At 37.6% G+C, this 16,857-nt stretch overlaps 1 protein-coding gene across 1 annotated transcript in view; it reads right to left on the reverse strand.

Annotated features, from left to right (window-relative positions):
- Window positions 1-16,857, reverse strand: part of TAB2 (TGF-beta activated kinase 1 (MAP3K7) binding protein 2) — a 60,714-nt gene that overhangs the window by 8,324 nt on the left and 35,533 nt on the right. The window contains exons 2-3 of the mRNA XM_054280205.1: window positions 11,586-11,775; window positions 4,805-6,317 (exon numbers count right to left, since the gene is read on the reverse strand). Coding sequence (XP_054136180.1) covers window positions 4,805-6,317; window positions 11,586-11,687 — 1,615 coding nt within the window. The 5' untranslated portion in view covers window positions 11,688-11,775. The remainder of the gene's footprint in view (window positions 1-4,804; window positions 6,318-11,585; window positions 11,776-16,857) is intronic.

Here is a 16,857-nt window from a genome sequence, read left to right on the forward strand (position 1 = left end):
GAGAGTTCAACTATGACCAAAACTTTGCCTGTGCATCCCTCATCTCCTTTTTTAAACTACTTTTGTAAAGAAAAAGAACCCAAGATTCCTCATTTTGATGTTCTCCCACTTGTGTGGTTTAGAATTTCGGCTGTCAGTATGGAGCTGTACAAGGAGGAGAAGGCACTGATGGATGCCCCCAGCATTACTACATGCTTTTCATTTTCATGTCATGTCTGGAAAGTCATGCACTTTATTTTCCTAGGAACTTTGGGACTACCATCTCACAATTTCAAATCCCAACAGGTTTTAAAAACACACATTAAAAATTACCATTGTAATTAAAGAAGAATCACTTGATACCACTGCGCTATCCTTCTACTTATTAAAAGTAACTGATGAGGAACTTGAAAGAGATTGGTGTAAGCAGAGACTTTCATATACAATTTGGTAATTTTGCTTCAATACCAATTTGGTAGCTGCAGGAAAACAATGATGGGGGGAAGGCAAAACCGTCCCTGTATTTCAGCGCTGTAATTATGAATGGAAAGCCGCAATTTAAGTATTCAGCTCCCTCTAGTGTTGCTCAGAGCAACTGAAAACGTTCAGAAGAACACTGCAGTTCAACTTCTTAATTAAGTGCAAACAGGGTATTTGGCACATTTAGTTTTTTTATACTTCTGCATGTTTGCATTCAGCAGAGTACAGTACACTTCAATGCCCTGGCAGATGCCACTGTTTCCTCTGACAACCAAAGAGCACATTTTCACATAAAAGCTGTATATCATTATAATTACAGGAAGGAGCATAAAAGTCTGGAGGACAAAAGTTCACTCTTCCTCTCCCAGAGACCTTCTCAGTCGGGCACTAAATATACCTTGAAGTTTGTAAATGTATGCATAATTGTTTTCTCAAAGACTCTGTGAATGTGAATTTTAACGTTAAGAGTATATTTTATTATTTTAAATGTTTCTAAGATAAATTCTAATCTAGGAATACAACGATTTCACCCTATCCTATAGACCTACACAGTTTTAAAATCTCTTAGTTTGTCAGATATGGAGGGGATTTCTGACAATGCAATTACACTGCGGCAGAAGGTTCATGAGAGTCTCACAACTTATGCTTGGGCATGTTGTCTAAACCTGAAGCTGCACAGAATTCAGTCATCTGATATGCAACTTCAATAGTTCAAACTGATTTCTTTGTTCTCTCTTTTCAATACTCTCTTCACCTAATTTTTTAAAAAGAACATCAGTGAAGAGTGGGGCCTGATATACAGAGCCAAATATAAGGTGGTATTTTTTCTTAGACCATATGATGCAATGGGCTCAGAGCCCCTTGGTGCATAGGCCACAGCTGTATCTTATTCAAGTCTTTTTTCTTAAACATCTACGAGGACTGGCTAAGAATGAAAAAAAGTTGTTTCCTGCAGCTTTATTTATTTTTTTTTAAGTTTCAAAGATCTCCAAGAAACCAAAGCAAGAGCTGTGCAAAATATTAATTTACTAATTATAAATTTAGTTTATAATTAGTTTATAAATTAATTTATTTACTTTAAAAACACAGTGGCAAGAATTGCTAAGCAAACATGCTTCCACATATATAACTATAATTGGTACCAATGATTCACTCAACTTTGCACACCATCCTCTTTCAAGTTGAAGAAAATAATATGAAAACATCAGTCAGTCAAAGGTGTATAATATTTAACCAAAGGACTTAAGTTCCCTAGTAAGAAAACATCCACCTAGTGATTTTATTATACAATTATGTATTTTCTTGAGAGGTTGCCTTCCCTTTATACAGATGGAAAGCTATACCCAGAATGAGCAACTATTAAATAACTGTTCAGCCTCACTACTCATCACATGACATGCATACAACACAAAAAGGTATCTGAGTACAGCATTTTCAGTTTCTAACAAGATTCCAATTTTCCATCCATAAGACATGTTATACTAAACTAAATTATACATTGAAATCCCACCTAACTACTTCACATTAATAAAACTAATTATAAATTGTAATCTCTACTAATAATGGGAATGCTCCTGCACACTGACAGAAGTGATACTGAACACATAAAAATGCATCCTCTTTTGGCTGTCCTTCTGGGCATGCATCTAGCATTACTCTTCTCACAGCACCATGAATTCTTACTGACTTTAACAGCAGACACATGCACTCGACACTTCCACAAGTGAGTTCTCAGTATCTCAGACTAGAATCCTAGAAAATGAGAAACATCCCTCAGGCACCAGTTCTGAGAAGTCTGATGACAGTGAGTTTCTCAGGATGACAGAGTCAGTGCCAGAGATACAAGCAAGCATTCCAGGGAAATGACATTGATCTTATCTGAGCAGTACCCACTCCTTTACACATTCTATAACCTCCAGGTTTGGCAGCAAATAAGACAGAGATCTGGGGCAGCCTTCTACTACCCACTGCGACTTTCTTAGGAGGGAAACCAGAAATATCACGGAAGGAGACTGAGGTGCCTACACACACTGCAATTAAGCAAAGCTTCTTTGATGGCAAGCAGCAGCACCTACAGAGAAGTCAAACACATCATCTGTTCTCCTGGGTTGGACCATGTATATAAATGTAAAATAAATAGAAAGAGCAAAGGAAATTTCATTTGACATCAAAGCAACTCCATCTTCCACCCCAAGGTTTCTCTTTCCCCAAGCCAGTTTCAGTTCTCCCTGCCAAGATAAGGAGCATTCTGGTAGAAAGAGAAAAGCTGATAAAAATACATCTTTCTCTAATCACGGCCAGAGAAACTACTCATCTTCTCTGGCTAAAATTAAAATGAAACAAGCACCTTGCACGGAAGGATTCTGGCAGTCTGGCTAAATCATAAGCAATTTAGAATACAGAAAACATGAAGTAACTCAAATCCCTTTTTGTATGCAAGACGAAAAAGAAACCACTGCTAAATATAAGAAACATATTTAAAAGCAACAGTTAGGACTTCCAGATATCAATATCATACATTAAGTCTATCACAGACTCCTCAATGTTACAGATATTAATTAATAACAAAAATGTAAGAAACACTGCACTTATTGCAGCAGAAATGGAGCACATGCCAGAAATCTCTACACGTAAAGAACTTCAGGACTATTAAGCGCACTTTCTAGTGAAGGACACAGAAGGATGGTGATTTCCTGATGTCCCTAAAGTTGTACCAGCCCACATCATAGATCTACACATCATCTAATAGCTGCAGCTTGGCTTCAGGAAGAGCTGGGCTCCACAGCAACTATGAGGTCAATGCTTGTGGAACTCTAGGTTGTGTATCAAGCTTGCCTGACCTTGATAAACTGAATGCTGACACCTGCAGCTTGCGGAGAGGTTACAGTGGCCATCACTACCAAAGGTACAAGAGATAAAAAGGTAGACCTGGTATAAGTCAGTGCCCTCAGAAAGGAAAAACAGACAAAAGGGACAACTCTCCAAAATGAGCAGTTTGGCAAGCCCCTAAGAAGTATCCAACTTGCTTGGGAAACAAGTTCATGACCTAAAAGACTGTTTAAAGCCTAAGGACAAGATTTCAATTGCCATTATTTCTGGTATATGAAGTTTTCCAGGACTAAGACTAAAACAGACAGCTAAGTCTCCCTCCAAAGTAAGAAATGGAAATATGATATGGGGGGCAATTTTTTTGCTTACCTACAGATGAATTTTCTGAAGTTCTTTATGCACTGAACATACAAGAACGTAAGGATGATTAGCTTTTCGGTTTTGACACATAACCTTTGGAAACTCTTGAGTTAGGATTAACTATTCCTCACTAAAGATAGTTATATCCAGAAGTAGTGCACAAGCTGGAATCTTTTTTTGATTTACTTCATTAACACAGTACTCCAGATGCAGATCTGGCTTCCAGTGTCCTGATCACTGTACTTACTTACAAAAAATAAAATAGCTAAGTTCATCTGAAGAATGTTTACACTGGTTGTGCAACAGGCCAGTTTTTTAAATTCAGAATTGTTTGCTAGGTCCAGAGGGGACCAGTGAGGTCAAAGACAAATTATTTTGACAACCTATTGTGAATACTGCTTAAATATCCTAAGACTCATTCAACATTTTTATGTAAAAAGCTCACAGGAGGGTTAATAAACCATTAAGTTGGTAATAAAAGCATGCAAACCCATGAAAACAGAAGAAAAAGATTAACAGGTTATCTCGCTTTATCACATATTCTAAGCTTTACCCCTTCATTACCACTGACCCCTTAAAACAGATTCCTTTGGTTTGGTGTTCCTTTTCACATTTTAAAATGTAACAGAAGTAAGTATCAAGACTTTAAGCATTTTATTGCCAGGAACATAGTAGGAAACATGGAGGCCAGGCCAACACTTTGTGCCATTAATTGCTTTTGAAGTCTGCTTTTCTTTCTTCTTAAAGAACACTCGCAAAAAAAAAAAATATCCAATGTAAACAGTATCTCAACTGATTTAAAAATCTGACAATGGAATCGTAGCTTTAAATCACTAGGACAAGTTGAACAAACTAGATTTTTCTTTCAGAACAACATAAAAATGAAGATGGTATGATTCCACTTCATTAAACAGATAACATATCTACTTAAGACAAACAGAAGAATATCTCCAAGTATTCAGTTACATGTCTTAACCATAAAAAGAAATCTATGAATTCCTTATAAAATGCTTTTATTTATTTAGGAAACACAAATGCTAAAATTAAAGACACTGTATTAACGTCATAAAGGTTACTAACTGTTTCCTGTTCTGCAATCTACACACTGAATTGACAACCTGGTCAAAATCTCTGCAATTTATATTAAGAATATTACCTTGTGTGTAGGCAGCATCATCAGATCCCATACTCAATTTCCGTGCATCACTGATCCTATCCACATGTGCTAAAACAGGGTCAGTAAGATGCTGGATACCCTCTGGTTCAACATAGTGATCAGGAAGGTTTAGGAGGTTTGTAGGTTCAAAAGTTGGGGATACTACCCCTGGGGAAACTGCAGGGGGCTTATTTGGAGAAACTGTAATTTTAAAAGTATATTTTGTGTTAGGCTGAGTAACAACCACTCGAGGAGAAGTTGCAGTGGTGCTGTTGCCCACTGCTCGACTCTTGGGTGGATGGTGATGAATAAATGCAGGACCCATGCTTACTTGACCAGACATATTCCTAGCAGTAGTAGATACTCCAGGATTTGTGGATATGAAAAGCGTGGGCTGGTTCCGCACAAGTTGATCATCTCCTGTTGTGGCATTTGCTGAAATGTAGACCTTGGGCTGACCACGTGTGATCACTTCATCAGTATTTGGAGGACTGGCCGATATGTAAACAGTGGGTTGACTTCTACTTAATGTCTGGCTATTGAGGGAAGAGGGAACGGTGGAGGTGCGAGGGCCAGTTGAACGCAATTTAGAAGAACTGTTTCTTTGTGGCGGTTCAAGTTTGATTTCAATTTGATTTTTGCGAGGTCCTGTGGATATATTCTGAATGTTGTATTGGCTATGAGCAGAAGATTGTGAGCTACCAGATGAATGAATCATAGGTGCTTGTGGAGTAGTAGGAGAACTGATAGGCATGTACACATGAGAAGTCTGGTGGCCTTGCTGGTTTGGCTGTGTTGAGTGTTGCGATGAGGTATGTGGCGTAGTACTGGATGTAGGAATAGTAGTCCAGGGACTTGGCTGTGAAGGCTGGTAGACTTGCTGAGGGTGCATGGGATTAAACTGAGATGCCCAGCCTGGCTGCTGCTGTGTTTGCCGAGCAGTACCACTAGGAGCTGTGATGTAAGGCCTAATATAGATAGAATTTCCCTGGGGACTGTTAAGTACAGGAGGAGGTACACCATGTATGTGCAAAGACGTTGGGGTATTGCGACCAGGCTGAATGTTTGGGGCTAAAGTTACCATAATGGGGTTGAATCTGGGTGTTTGTGGAGACAAGTTAGATACTCCTTTGCTGCCTAGGTGAAATCCAAGATGCTGCCCTGGATTAGAAGCACTAACTGTATTAGCCATCCCAAAGACATTAAATCCTTGTGGAACCTGCGCAGGTGCTGTCTGTGGCTCCTGCTGAAACAGTTCATTGTTGGACTGACTGGTTTGAAGGTGTCCATCACTAACACTGTGAGCTAGAGTCCTACTTCCATTCATTCTACTTCCTTCTCTTCCATGGTGATAGACGTTCTGTGACTGCAAATCCAAATTAAGAGATGTCATGTGATTTCGTAGTCCAGGAATCCCAGAATCATCCGAAAAACTCAGGTCTCCTTCACCGTAGAGATATTTTGTGCTCTCTTGAGAGAGAACTGCACAACAGGCATCCAAATTATTGTTATTCTAAAAAAGACAGATGAAAATTTGACATTACTGATAAAACACTGTCACAGTTATGTATGAATACATCCAATCACAACTGAAAAATTAACAATACAGCATCAGATAGAAAGCTTTAGGTGGCTGGCTAGAGTAGCTGCTCTATACACACAAGGGGCTTGCCTGTGAAGCTCTCTGCTCTGGGGACAGTGACTGAGCCAATGGCACCAAGGGCAGAGTTCTGCATTGCCTCTGAAGCAGTGACAGGGAGATCCTGCACCTTGGCAAGCTAGCTTTATACAGTATGATACACCTTGGATGAATACTTTCCCTCTTCCTTCTCAGTTTCAGAACCATCTTCAGCAGAGACCAAAGCTCTGGCTTTAGGGAGGAAAATGACAGCAGGAATGGATTCATAGCATCTGCATAGTATTGATTAATAACTTAAAAACAAAAATAAAAACACATGTTTATTTTAAATGTTTTCCCAAACATTTTAATACCAGTTATGCATTACCTCCTACTGAAAACAAAGTGAATCTTATGAAGAGAAGAAATACACAGACTCAAAAAACAGTACATGACTTCAGAAGAAATGAAGAAATTCAGTTTATACAAATACATCAATGACCATTCTTTTGTAAGATCAAAACTATTAATTGAAAACCCAGAGGACATTTGTATTTTCATTTTAAATCACTGCTTGCAAAGCTTTGAAATACTTTTTATTTGTACCTTTTAAATCTAGTAATAGGATGACTTGGAACAGAAACCACAACCTAGCTAACTCTCTTTTCAAGAACATTTCAGATGCAAACCGCTAATCTCTTCTCCCTTTCCACATGTGTAATAATATTGTACTCTAATCTTCCCAATTGAGTTTCCTACATGAGTATTGTTAGAAAGAGTGAACATGCATCAGTGACCTAATTTCTTCATACTGTGCTCCATGTTTATCACTTTTCACACAGAACCTCCCACCTCTCAAGAAATAAAGGTTAATACTTTCAGCCAGAAGAGCACCTGTTCAGGCCCACATCATCAACACTAAATAGGTGGCAAATCCATGTCGCACATAGAAACAGTTACTAGAAAATATGCATGTGATCAAGGGAATAAAGTGCATGTGCCAAGTAGCAACGTTATCAGTTAGTTAAAAATAACACAACCAGATAAACTGATCCATGCTACATGCTTTCTATTTTGTCATTTTTGTTAAACTAGCAGACATTTCTCATTCTTCAACCACTATGAAGGTGACAGTGTTGTGCAGTCATAGCGCGACTGTCTATACCTCACAGATGTACAAAAAAAGAGAAAAAAGAAAACAGAAGTGGGAGAGGGATGACAAGGCTAAACTTCACCCACAAAACCAAAACTATGTGTTCATTCAGACCAGATACAGTTCTGAATTCTTCCAAATTAAAGAAAAAAAAATCCCAAAAAAACCCTAGCCACAGAACTTTTTAAAATGACAGGATTCTCTAAAGGCTATCTATCAAGCCAGAGCTACATATTGCTGCAAAAAAGTATTCAGTGATATGAAAATGGATCAAATTGATGATACACATATTGGCTCTAGTTTGGAATAAGCACCAGAGGATGAAGTAATCAAAGGAAGTTAGTAGTGAAGAAAGGAAACACACAGACAGAACAGTGGTAAGATAAGAACAATAGCCCGGTATTTGTTGCAAAGGAGAAAAGGGAGCCAGAAAAGGGAAAAAGATAGGATGCCACAGAAAAACAAGCTAGAAAGATCTCAAAGGCAGATTTTGCATGAAGTGAATTAAAATTATTAACAGAAAGGCCAAAAATACCAAACCAAAAAGGAACAGGCCAAGCTTGCAAGGCCCTTACATTCAGCTTGAATGCATTTCTTTGGACAATTTTTTTTTCTTTTTTAAGACCGCATCCAATCAATTCCAAAATTTCAGTGACGTCAATGAGAAAATTGGAGAACTCAAAGGGGAAACGGGGGCACATGGAACCCCTGGCATCTTCTGGCTGGCAGAGGCAGAGTTTCAACCGCTTCTAGCTCTTTACAGATCAGAGAACCGGTTGATGGCAGAACTGAGCATATTCCAGCAAAACAATACCCCTCATCTTATCTCTGCCCATGTCCCATTTGAGTTTAAAATGTTGGCACCCTGAAAGAGAAAGAAAAAAAAAAGAAAGAATAAGAATGTTGGAGGGAAATGAGGAAGCAAGGAGAGGACGTAGACTTGAGGAGCAGGTCCAGAATGTTCCGGACACAAAAAACAGAATAGCAAGGAACAATGTCCACTGACTGTGGGCACTGCAGTGATTCCTTTAAATGAGAAGAATGGGAGATCTGAATGCAGGAGGCTTGTTGGGAAGAATAGAGGGATACAAAACTTCTTAGGAGTATTTAGTGCTGTCAGCCCAAGACCTTTTACTACCTAGATTAAGCTGGTTTAGGTTTCCTCCTATTAGCTCTTTGGTGGTCCTTTGCTGTGAGCATGCTATATATTGTTTAGGTATTTCAACAAAGGGCTATTTACCTTGAGGTATTTGCATATTCTCTTTATCCCTAATTTTTTCATTATGAACATATAATGCTATAAAACTTCCTTCAAAAACAAGCTGTGTTTGTTTACAAAGAATTCATGAAAGATGACTGAAGTATCTGTACATTTTTTCTCCACAATTCACAGTTATCCAAAGAATTTTTCCTTGTAATAAAAGCCTCATCAATAATACTATAAACTGCATAATTGCTTTTATTCTTTCAGATTCTCACTTGGGGTATGACTCCTAGCTTAAAAAGAACTTCACCCTGACATACGATGGCTGCACATAAGGTACTGTGGGGGCAAGGCAATTTGTATACCAAATGTCCTCAAGTACTTGTCTTTGACCTGAAATACACTTATTGCCTTTCTTGGAAATTCCTTCCACTATGTTCAGCTACAAGGTGGCAGAACTCAGGATTCAGATACTGTTCCAGCAGCATTGAAACATGCGCACAAGTACTCTCAAATTCTGCTTTTCAATCTTTCCCATCAGTCCAAGTACAAAATTTGTTGGTTTGAAGAGGTCATGTTAAGCAGCTTTTAAAACAACCCCAAAAAAATCAAAACACAACAAACAAATAAGACCCCAAGCCAGAGAGTAGCAAAGCTAGAAGGTGATTCAGAGAAACCAGAGCTCATGAAATTTCAAAAAAACACCAACATGACAGGATTTTCTTGGTGAGACTTAGTTCACAAAAATGGCAGCTTTCCAGTGTGACAAATTAGTTTAACAATACTGCACACACAGAACATTAATTACTTTAGACTGTTTTTGAAAGATTCTCTTATGAAAGCTGACTTAGAACACTCCCTCAAAATCTAAACCCTTCCCCATAAATCTGTCATATGGGATGTACAGTATCTTTTCTTCACAGTTATAAAGCTCTTTTCATTTAAAGAGATCCACTGTATTCAATGTTACAAAGACCGCTGACTTTATTAAAGACAAGCATTAGTTTTTAAATTTATCAAGAATTACATTCAAAAGATGATTACTGATGCATTCACTCCATCAAGACTACAGACCTTGCTGAACAAGCAGCTCTCGTGTTCGAAGAACAAAGCTGTACTTGTAGTATAGAGTCCTACAGAGCACTAACAAAAGTAGCAGTGTACAATCCTGAGAACAAGTACAGGCAATTTATACTCTGGTTCAGTTTCCTTTTCAGCTAAACAATGAAAAAAAAAGAACTGGAGAAAGCTTGAAACTTCATGAGCCCCAAGCAGAATTTTGCCATCTTGCATTGCAAATCAAAACAAATTTTGTTGATGAAATGCACTTTTCACAACTTCTTACTCTAGAAAGACCGGAGAGTCGTGATAAAGTCTTGGCAATATGAATGTTAAATTGTCACAGACACTCTTCCCAGCAGTACGAACACTTTATTTGGATGTATATGTGTGTGAGTGCATATACATATATAAGTATAGAAAAATATGTATTTCATACATAAAAATACATATAAATAGCAAGACAAAAAATTAGGATATAAAGAATGTTGAATCATAACCACAGTTGTCCTAGCCATACTCCAAAGAAGTTAGCTTCTGGGAAGCCGTAACATCTTTTTTCCTATCAGTGTATACTGATAATCAGTATGACTACTTGGATAATTCTCTCATTAACCAGAGTAAATCAAATGTTGAGTATCTTAGAATGAAAAAGAAAATCAGCTATTATGGATGCTTTGAATCGATGGAAAATGCAAAGCAAACATGTCTAAGCAACACAGTTAAATAAGTCAAATCTACCAACATAAGTTAACTCCAGGCATTTAGGTGTCCCTGTTGGGCTTTGGAGGGACATTAATTTATCTTCTGAAGTAGCTAACATGATACAGAACAAGAAGCTGATACAAAATATGGTATGTGCTCTGATAGTGGCAGCATTAAAAACAGATAGCTGCATGTAGAAGTTGAGAATATGCAGCTTTAGCACTAACTACAGCACTGGTCAAAAATGATTTTTTACTATCAAGCCCAACAAAAACCCAATAATTAATTACATAGACTCCAAAGGTACAGCAAAAAAATGAAGCCCATCTGGCAGCCAAAGCCCTGGGCAGATGCACACCAGTGCCTCACCCCTGCCTCTGGTCTAACACTGTGGAAGGGAGGCCACAAGCACCTCATCCTGCCTGAGAGAGCCCAACTTGGAACACCTGGCTGTGCCCACGCCACACTCCAGGCTTCCTGCTGGAGAGGGTACCTAAGGCCACCAGCGCTGGCTCTGCGGGCCAAGGGAGTTGGGAATGGAAAGTATTGGTGCCAATCTGCATGCAGGCAGGGGCCCACCTTTAAGACTGATGGAGACCAGGTAGCAAAGTTTCTTCTGGACCTGCTTCAACACTCAAATAAAAATTAAAATAAAATTTTAAAATGCTGCTCGTTGTAGCATTGCCTTAAATTGTCCCTGCTGGACTCAAGCTGGCTTTGCATCCCTCCTTTTGCCACAGTTAGTAGTGGTTGTTGAGATGGCCAAAAATCATGAGCATACTGATTGGTGAGACAGCAGTCTCCATGCACACACCAAATATTGATTTACAGCCTGATTTACTTTGGACCACCCTTGATTAGGCATGGAAAAAGAGAGGCCAATTTAACACTTTGCTTGCTGTGCAATATAAAGAAACTGGTTGAGTATATTTGCTTCATTTATAGAGAAAAAGAAAAACATCTGCTTTCAAAGGAGATGCCCATACAGAAAGCTTAAATTAGCAACGCTGCTTACTTGTACAGCCATGAACAGAGCACTGACCTGTAACATGCATCTGGACACAACACCTTCAGGTACCTCAGGAAACTTCTGTCGCAGGTCATGTAAAACCTGAATATCAATTTGCTGGCTTCCTTGGGCCATTCGTATCTTGCCTGGTCAGGATTGTTTTTCAACAGGCAGTTTTAGGCCTTAGTAAAGGGAGTACTCATCTCTTCTGTCCCAGCATTTTCTGGAAGAGAAAGGAAAGCCTTGAGACACCAAAAGCAGGCACTTCTGATGTAACAAAAGAACACCCCACAACCTGAAACACACATACAAAATCCCTTTTCAATTATGCAGCCAAAGTCTGTACTTTATTTTGATGTTTTTCCATGGGACATTTCTAAGTAATTGTCCTTCACACATTCATAACCTTGAAAATTGCCCATTTATAGACACATCTGACAGTCAGTTTCCTTCTATCTTTGGTTTTATACTTATATTATAAAATACATTAAGAATAAAAAAAAAAAAAACCTTGATTTACCAAAGTATTAAAATTATTTGGTTTGAAAACAGCATTTTTAGCTATTTCAAACACAACTGAACACAAAGTAGTCCACACCAAATACTGGAAAACAGTGTTCACTTGACTTTTGAATGTACCTGCATTTTTACTTTTACCATCATTGTTTTTGTTTACTGTCAGGATATTGTGGATAGAAGTTCAATGTCTCTAAGTTTCAGAAATTACTAGCAATTGTCTACTTGGTTTTCACCCAACATACTTCAGAATATTCTGAAATTATTACTAGAAGGAAATAACACTGCAGGCTTCTTCAGCTAATTCTGTTCCTGCTTTGAAGGAAATGATGAAAGCTATGAATAAGACAATTTCACAATCACCAATCAACACAGTCATACAAATGATCTGTCCAGACCATATGATACCTACAGGCATTTACCAAGAAGAATTTCTACCAATAAATCTTCAAAGAATGCACCTGTGTGTTAAGCAATGGAATGGTATCTTCTTCATATAAACTAGTATTATAAATAAATATGGTCCATAGAAACCCTGACATAGTCAACTCCAATGAACATTTGCCTCTTAAATTAGTAAATCTTATTCAAGCATCTCCATGAATTTTATTCACTTCCTCTGTGGCAGCAGTAGAGCAATTTAACAAGTTACTTAGTCTGCATCTCACTAGAAGTACATGTGTGTTACTTCTTCAACAGTTTACAGTGCTGGACTAATTTAAGCAGCAACAAGAGTACTGATCTTGCACCTTCTTTAAAGAAAGACGGAAAACACTCTTCAAATGAAACAGCTAAACAATTATATTGTTTATCACAAACTGTATTGCAATACTTCTCTAATTAAACTTCAAACCCAACAAGACCAGAGCAAATCCACAAAACCAGAAGATTCTATTAACAAGAAAACTGGTTTACCCTAGTTTAGTATCAAATGCCACTTTTCCACCCCTCTTCTACAGAGCAGTTCATTAAACTTCCTGCTAAATTTTTAATTCCTCTCAATCCTCCTAAGATAGCTTAATTTTTTTCCAATTTCTCTAGCCTAGAATAGCAAATTCTATGACCTCCATCCCAAGTTCCCGGGACAGTACAAAAATTTTGTATTTACTCTTCATTTAAATTGTACCAACAGAAAAGCACCTTCACAGCTACCACAGCAAAAGCTCTGTTGAAAGAGATTAATCCATGTAGTCTTTGCAAAAAAACCACAGAGAATAAATAAAAAACCCCAGTACTTAAAACAAATGCTCCACATTGTCACCCCAGTGCTTCATTTCAATAAAGTATTTTGTGTTCTAACTCATTTTTCAATGTCTGAAGTCTTAATAAAACACACAGTGACCACAGTTCCCATTTATTATTCCAAAGCAGCAAAGTATTGTAACAATTACCTTAAACTTCAAAAGTGCTACAGAAAAACTTGTCTGCATCTTCATGAGGTGTAAAATGATTTATGGGTCATCATTCAGTATTTGTAAAGTTCAATTATTTGTTGGTAGCATGCAGAACTTGGGAAATAGCTTATTTTTATTTTTTCTACAGTACTTTTAAGTTTTGGTGGCTTAGCACCAAGCAGATGCCTGCAAGAAGTATCACTACTAGATTTGCTGATAAAGTTTTGCACGTGTGCATCAAATGTCTCAACACAGCAAAATATTTTTACTGTAATATGGGAAGAAGTGAAGCAAAGAGGCCCTGTCCCCACTATTTTAACTCAGAGAAATATACTCCAACACAAAAAGAAAGGAGTTTTTTCCTCATAGTTTTCAATTACAATAGGCAACTGATATGGCTTCACTGACAATTTAACATGTGAAAAAATCTATCTTATGAATATGAAGGTCTCATTCCAATCATCACTTCAAGAAGAAAAACCCACTAAAGAGCTCAAAGATATCAAAAGATTATTAATAAACTCAAATTAACCTTAAGGAAGGCTGAAGTGACAGGTCATGAGGTCTTTTGAGGTCTCTCTAGTACAGACAGATGAAAAGTTTTTTTCCCAGTTCTTCATGTTGCAAGAAATGACAAAAAGGACTCAGGATGCATCTCCAGGGTCAAACTTAAAGGAACTGAAAGTTACTTTGACAGATGGAAGCTTAAGGAACAACCCCACTGTTGTCAGCCATGGAACTCAGGATCATCCAGAATAGTGTTAGAAATATTGTCAGAATATTGTTAGAAAGTTACATATGCAAGTGGAAAATAAAAGGCATGAATGCACGAGTGAATAGCCAAGACTGCCAGTAATTAAGAGTGTAGAAGAAAAGGGTATCAACAGGAGGCAAAGGAAACTGCTGGCAGCAGCATTTTTGCTTCATTCAGAGACTCTGGCATAAAAATCAAGGCAATACAGCATTACAGAAGTAATCAGAAAAATCTATTCAAGAAATTAATTACTGGAAGAAGGAAAATTCAACACTGGTGACTCAGAGAAATAATTCTTCCCAAAATCATTAATATCAGAGTTTAATTACAAAGGAACACTTCTAAATACTGGTGTGCAGTACAATATAAAGTTATTCTTGTAGTAATGCCCATTTACTAATAGTTTTACATACTGCTTCTAGCTATAAAAACCCCCTCAAAACAACCCCTTCAATGTGACTTTATAATGTTGAAGAGAGACAGAGATCCCAGTGCTCATTTATGCCAGAAATCCTAAGTAACCGGAAGAATTAATTAGCTGTGTTCTTTTTCAAAGAGTATTGGCATGATCCCCAGACAACTTAAAAGGCCTGGCAATTGTATCATGATGGAGCTCCTGTTGAAGCTTTATTCTGTGAAAACTATTGAAACCAAAGTAAACAATGTGTCATCTCCCAAAGACTACTCAGAACCATGAGTATGAGACAAAATACACTGCCTCTTTTGTTTATGAAAATATTCAAATACAACTTAATGTGAAATATAATTCAGATGCCAAATACTAGGCTGTTAGAGTGCTGAACCAGTGCTAGCTATAAATACATAATTTTTCAAGTCTTCTTTCTTCTGACAGAGCACATGTTTAACGTACCACAGACAATTCTTCAATACAAACCTTAACTTAGTATATCACATTGACTTTCCACAAAATACTTACAAAGCAAGTGTTCTTCAGAGTAGATTCTGCCAACATGGATCTTATGAAATAATTAAACCTGACAAAATCTAAACAGACTAGAATGTTATCTGCACTTCTTGTTCATTACCAATTTTTTCCTACTGCAACTTCACATGCAGTCCATGTCACAAAAAATATCAAAGATAATTGTGCAGATTTTAACATAACTGCTGTATTTAATAGTTCCAGTTGGAGTTATGATGCACTCATTATGACTGAAGTCCCATTTATGGTCAGCTCCCATTCGGGAAACAGCCTTTGTGAGTTCAAGAGAACAGCTTTTGGAAATATGCAGAACACTGCCACAGTAACCAGCATGCCCTTCACCTTCTCCAAACTCAAATCAATGCAGCCTTTATATCTCCCTTGTTAGTTCAGCTACATCTAGTAAGTAAATTCCTCATGTTTTTCTGTGGTTTAAATCTGATCACATCTGATCTGTGTTTTACTCACTTGGCTAAAATGCTGTAATCTATCTAAAAGCTTATTTTAGAAATCAGGCTCTAAATATTTCTTAAGAGAGTGGATGCAGAAACAAGAGAACATTTTCTTGTAGCATTTATGGTGTAGGATACAGACAATGTGCATAAAAGACTGCTGTAATGACAGGAAATCAGATGCAGCAAGTTGCAATGCAAGCCTGGTAGAGGTTGCTAAACCAACAGCAGAAACACACAAGCAATTAAAAAGGTGACGGAAAAAATCCCAAAACCCAACAAAAACCCCAAAATAAACCACCTAATCCCTCTATACTTGTCTAAGGCTCCTTCATCAGGACTAAGACACACAGCCTGTGTATCTGTGCATTGGGTAATTCCAAAAAGTAAAATTATCTTCACCCCTCCTCAGTCCATGTTTTTTTGAGCCATACCTTCTACCTTCCCCCATATATTTAGCTACATTTTTTCTGTTATCTTAGCCAAACACCTATCCAGGCACCAAGCCAACAAATATTACAAAACTTCTATGGGGCCTTTTTTCAGCCTGACGTTTCTGATGTTTCACTCCAATAATTCAACTAAAGACTAACCTTAGTTCACTTTCCATTGAGGGATTCTTTACACTGGATTGCTTCAATGACAAAGTATAGCTGATATTGATATTGCTAGCATTTCTTTCAGCTTTCTTTAAAAAATATAATTTCCTCTCCAGTCTACAAGATGGGCAATCACATTATAAATATATAGGGGTCTCTATCCACAGAAGACCCCTTCTAAGCAGGATCTCCATTCCTTTGACTGTAACAAGCATTGCAAGCTTATTGCCAGTTTGTACCTACTTCTGTGTTAACACTCCCCTTAAAATTAGAAGTATGTTTCTGTATCCCTATTGCTTAGGAAAAAAAAAAAATCATTAGACAATAAATGCCATATTGTTCGCTTGCAACCTCCCTCTCCAATCTCTTACATTCCTATTTCCACACCTATTCTTCCTTTTCTTCCTTACTTATAACTGAACATTCTAGTTAAACATGAGACTAGAAATTTTCACTGTATGTGTGCCTAGCAAATGGAGAGAGGGGAGAAATTAAGGAGTTACCACTGCATGTAAGGACAACTTTCCTTACAGAAATTGGTTCCAAGCTACATGCAGGACAGTACACTTTTAACTCTGTCAATGACACCTTGCAGGCAGGAAAAAAGAAAAACCCAAGAAAAACAAAACCAAAATTGTCTGGTTCTC

This window comes from Melozone crissalis, unplaced genomic scaffold (genome assembly GCF_028551555.1).
Source record: "Melozone crissalis strain CALT ecotype California unplaced genomic scaffold, PUWL_Pcris_2 ptg000027l_1, whole genome shotgun sequence".
Lineage (NCBI taxonomy): Eukaryota > Metazoa > Chordata > Aves > Passeriformes > Passerellidae > Melozone > Melozone crissalis.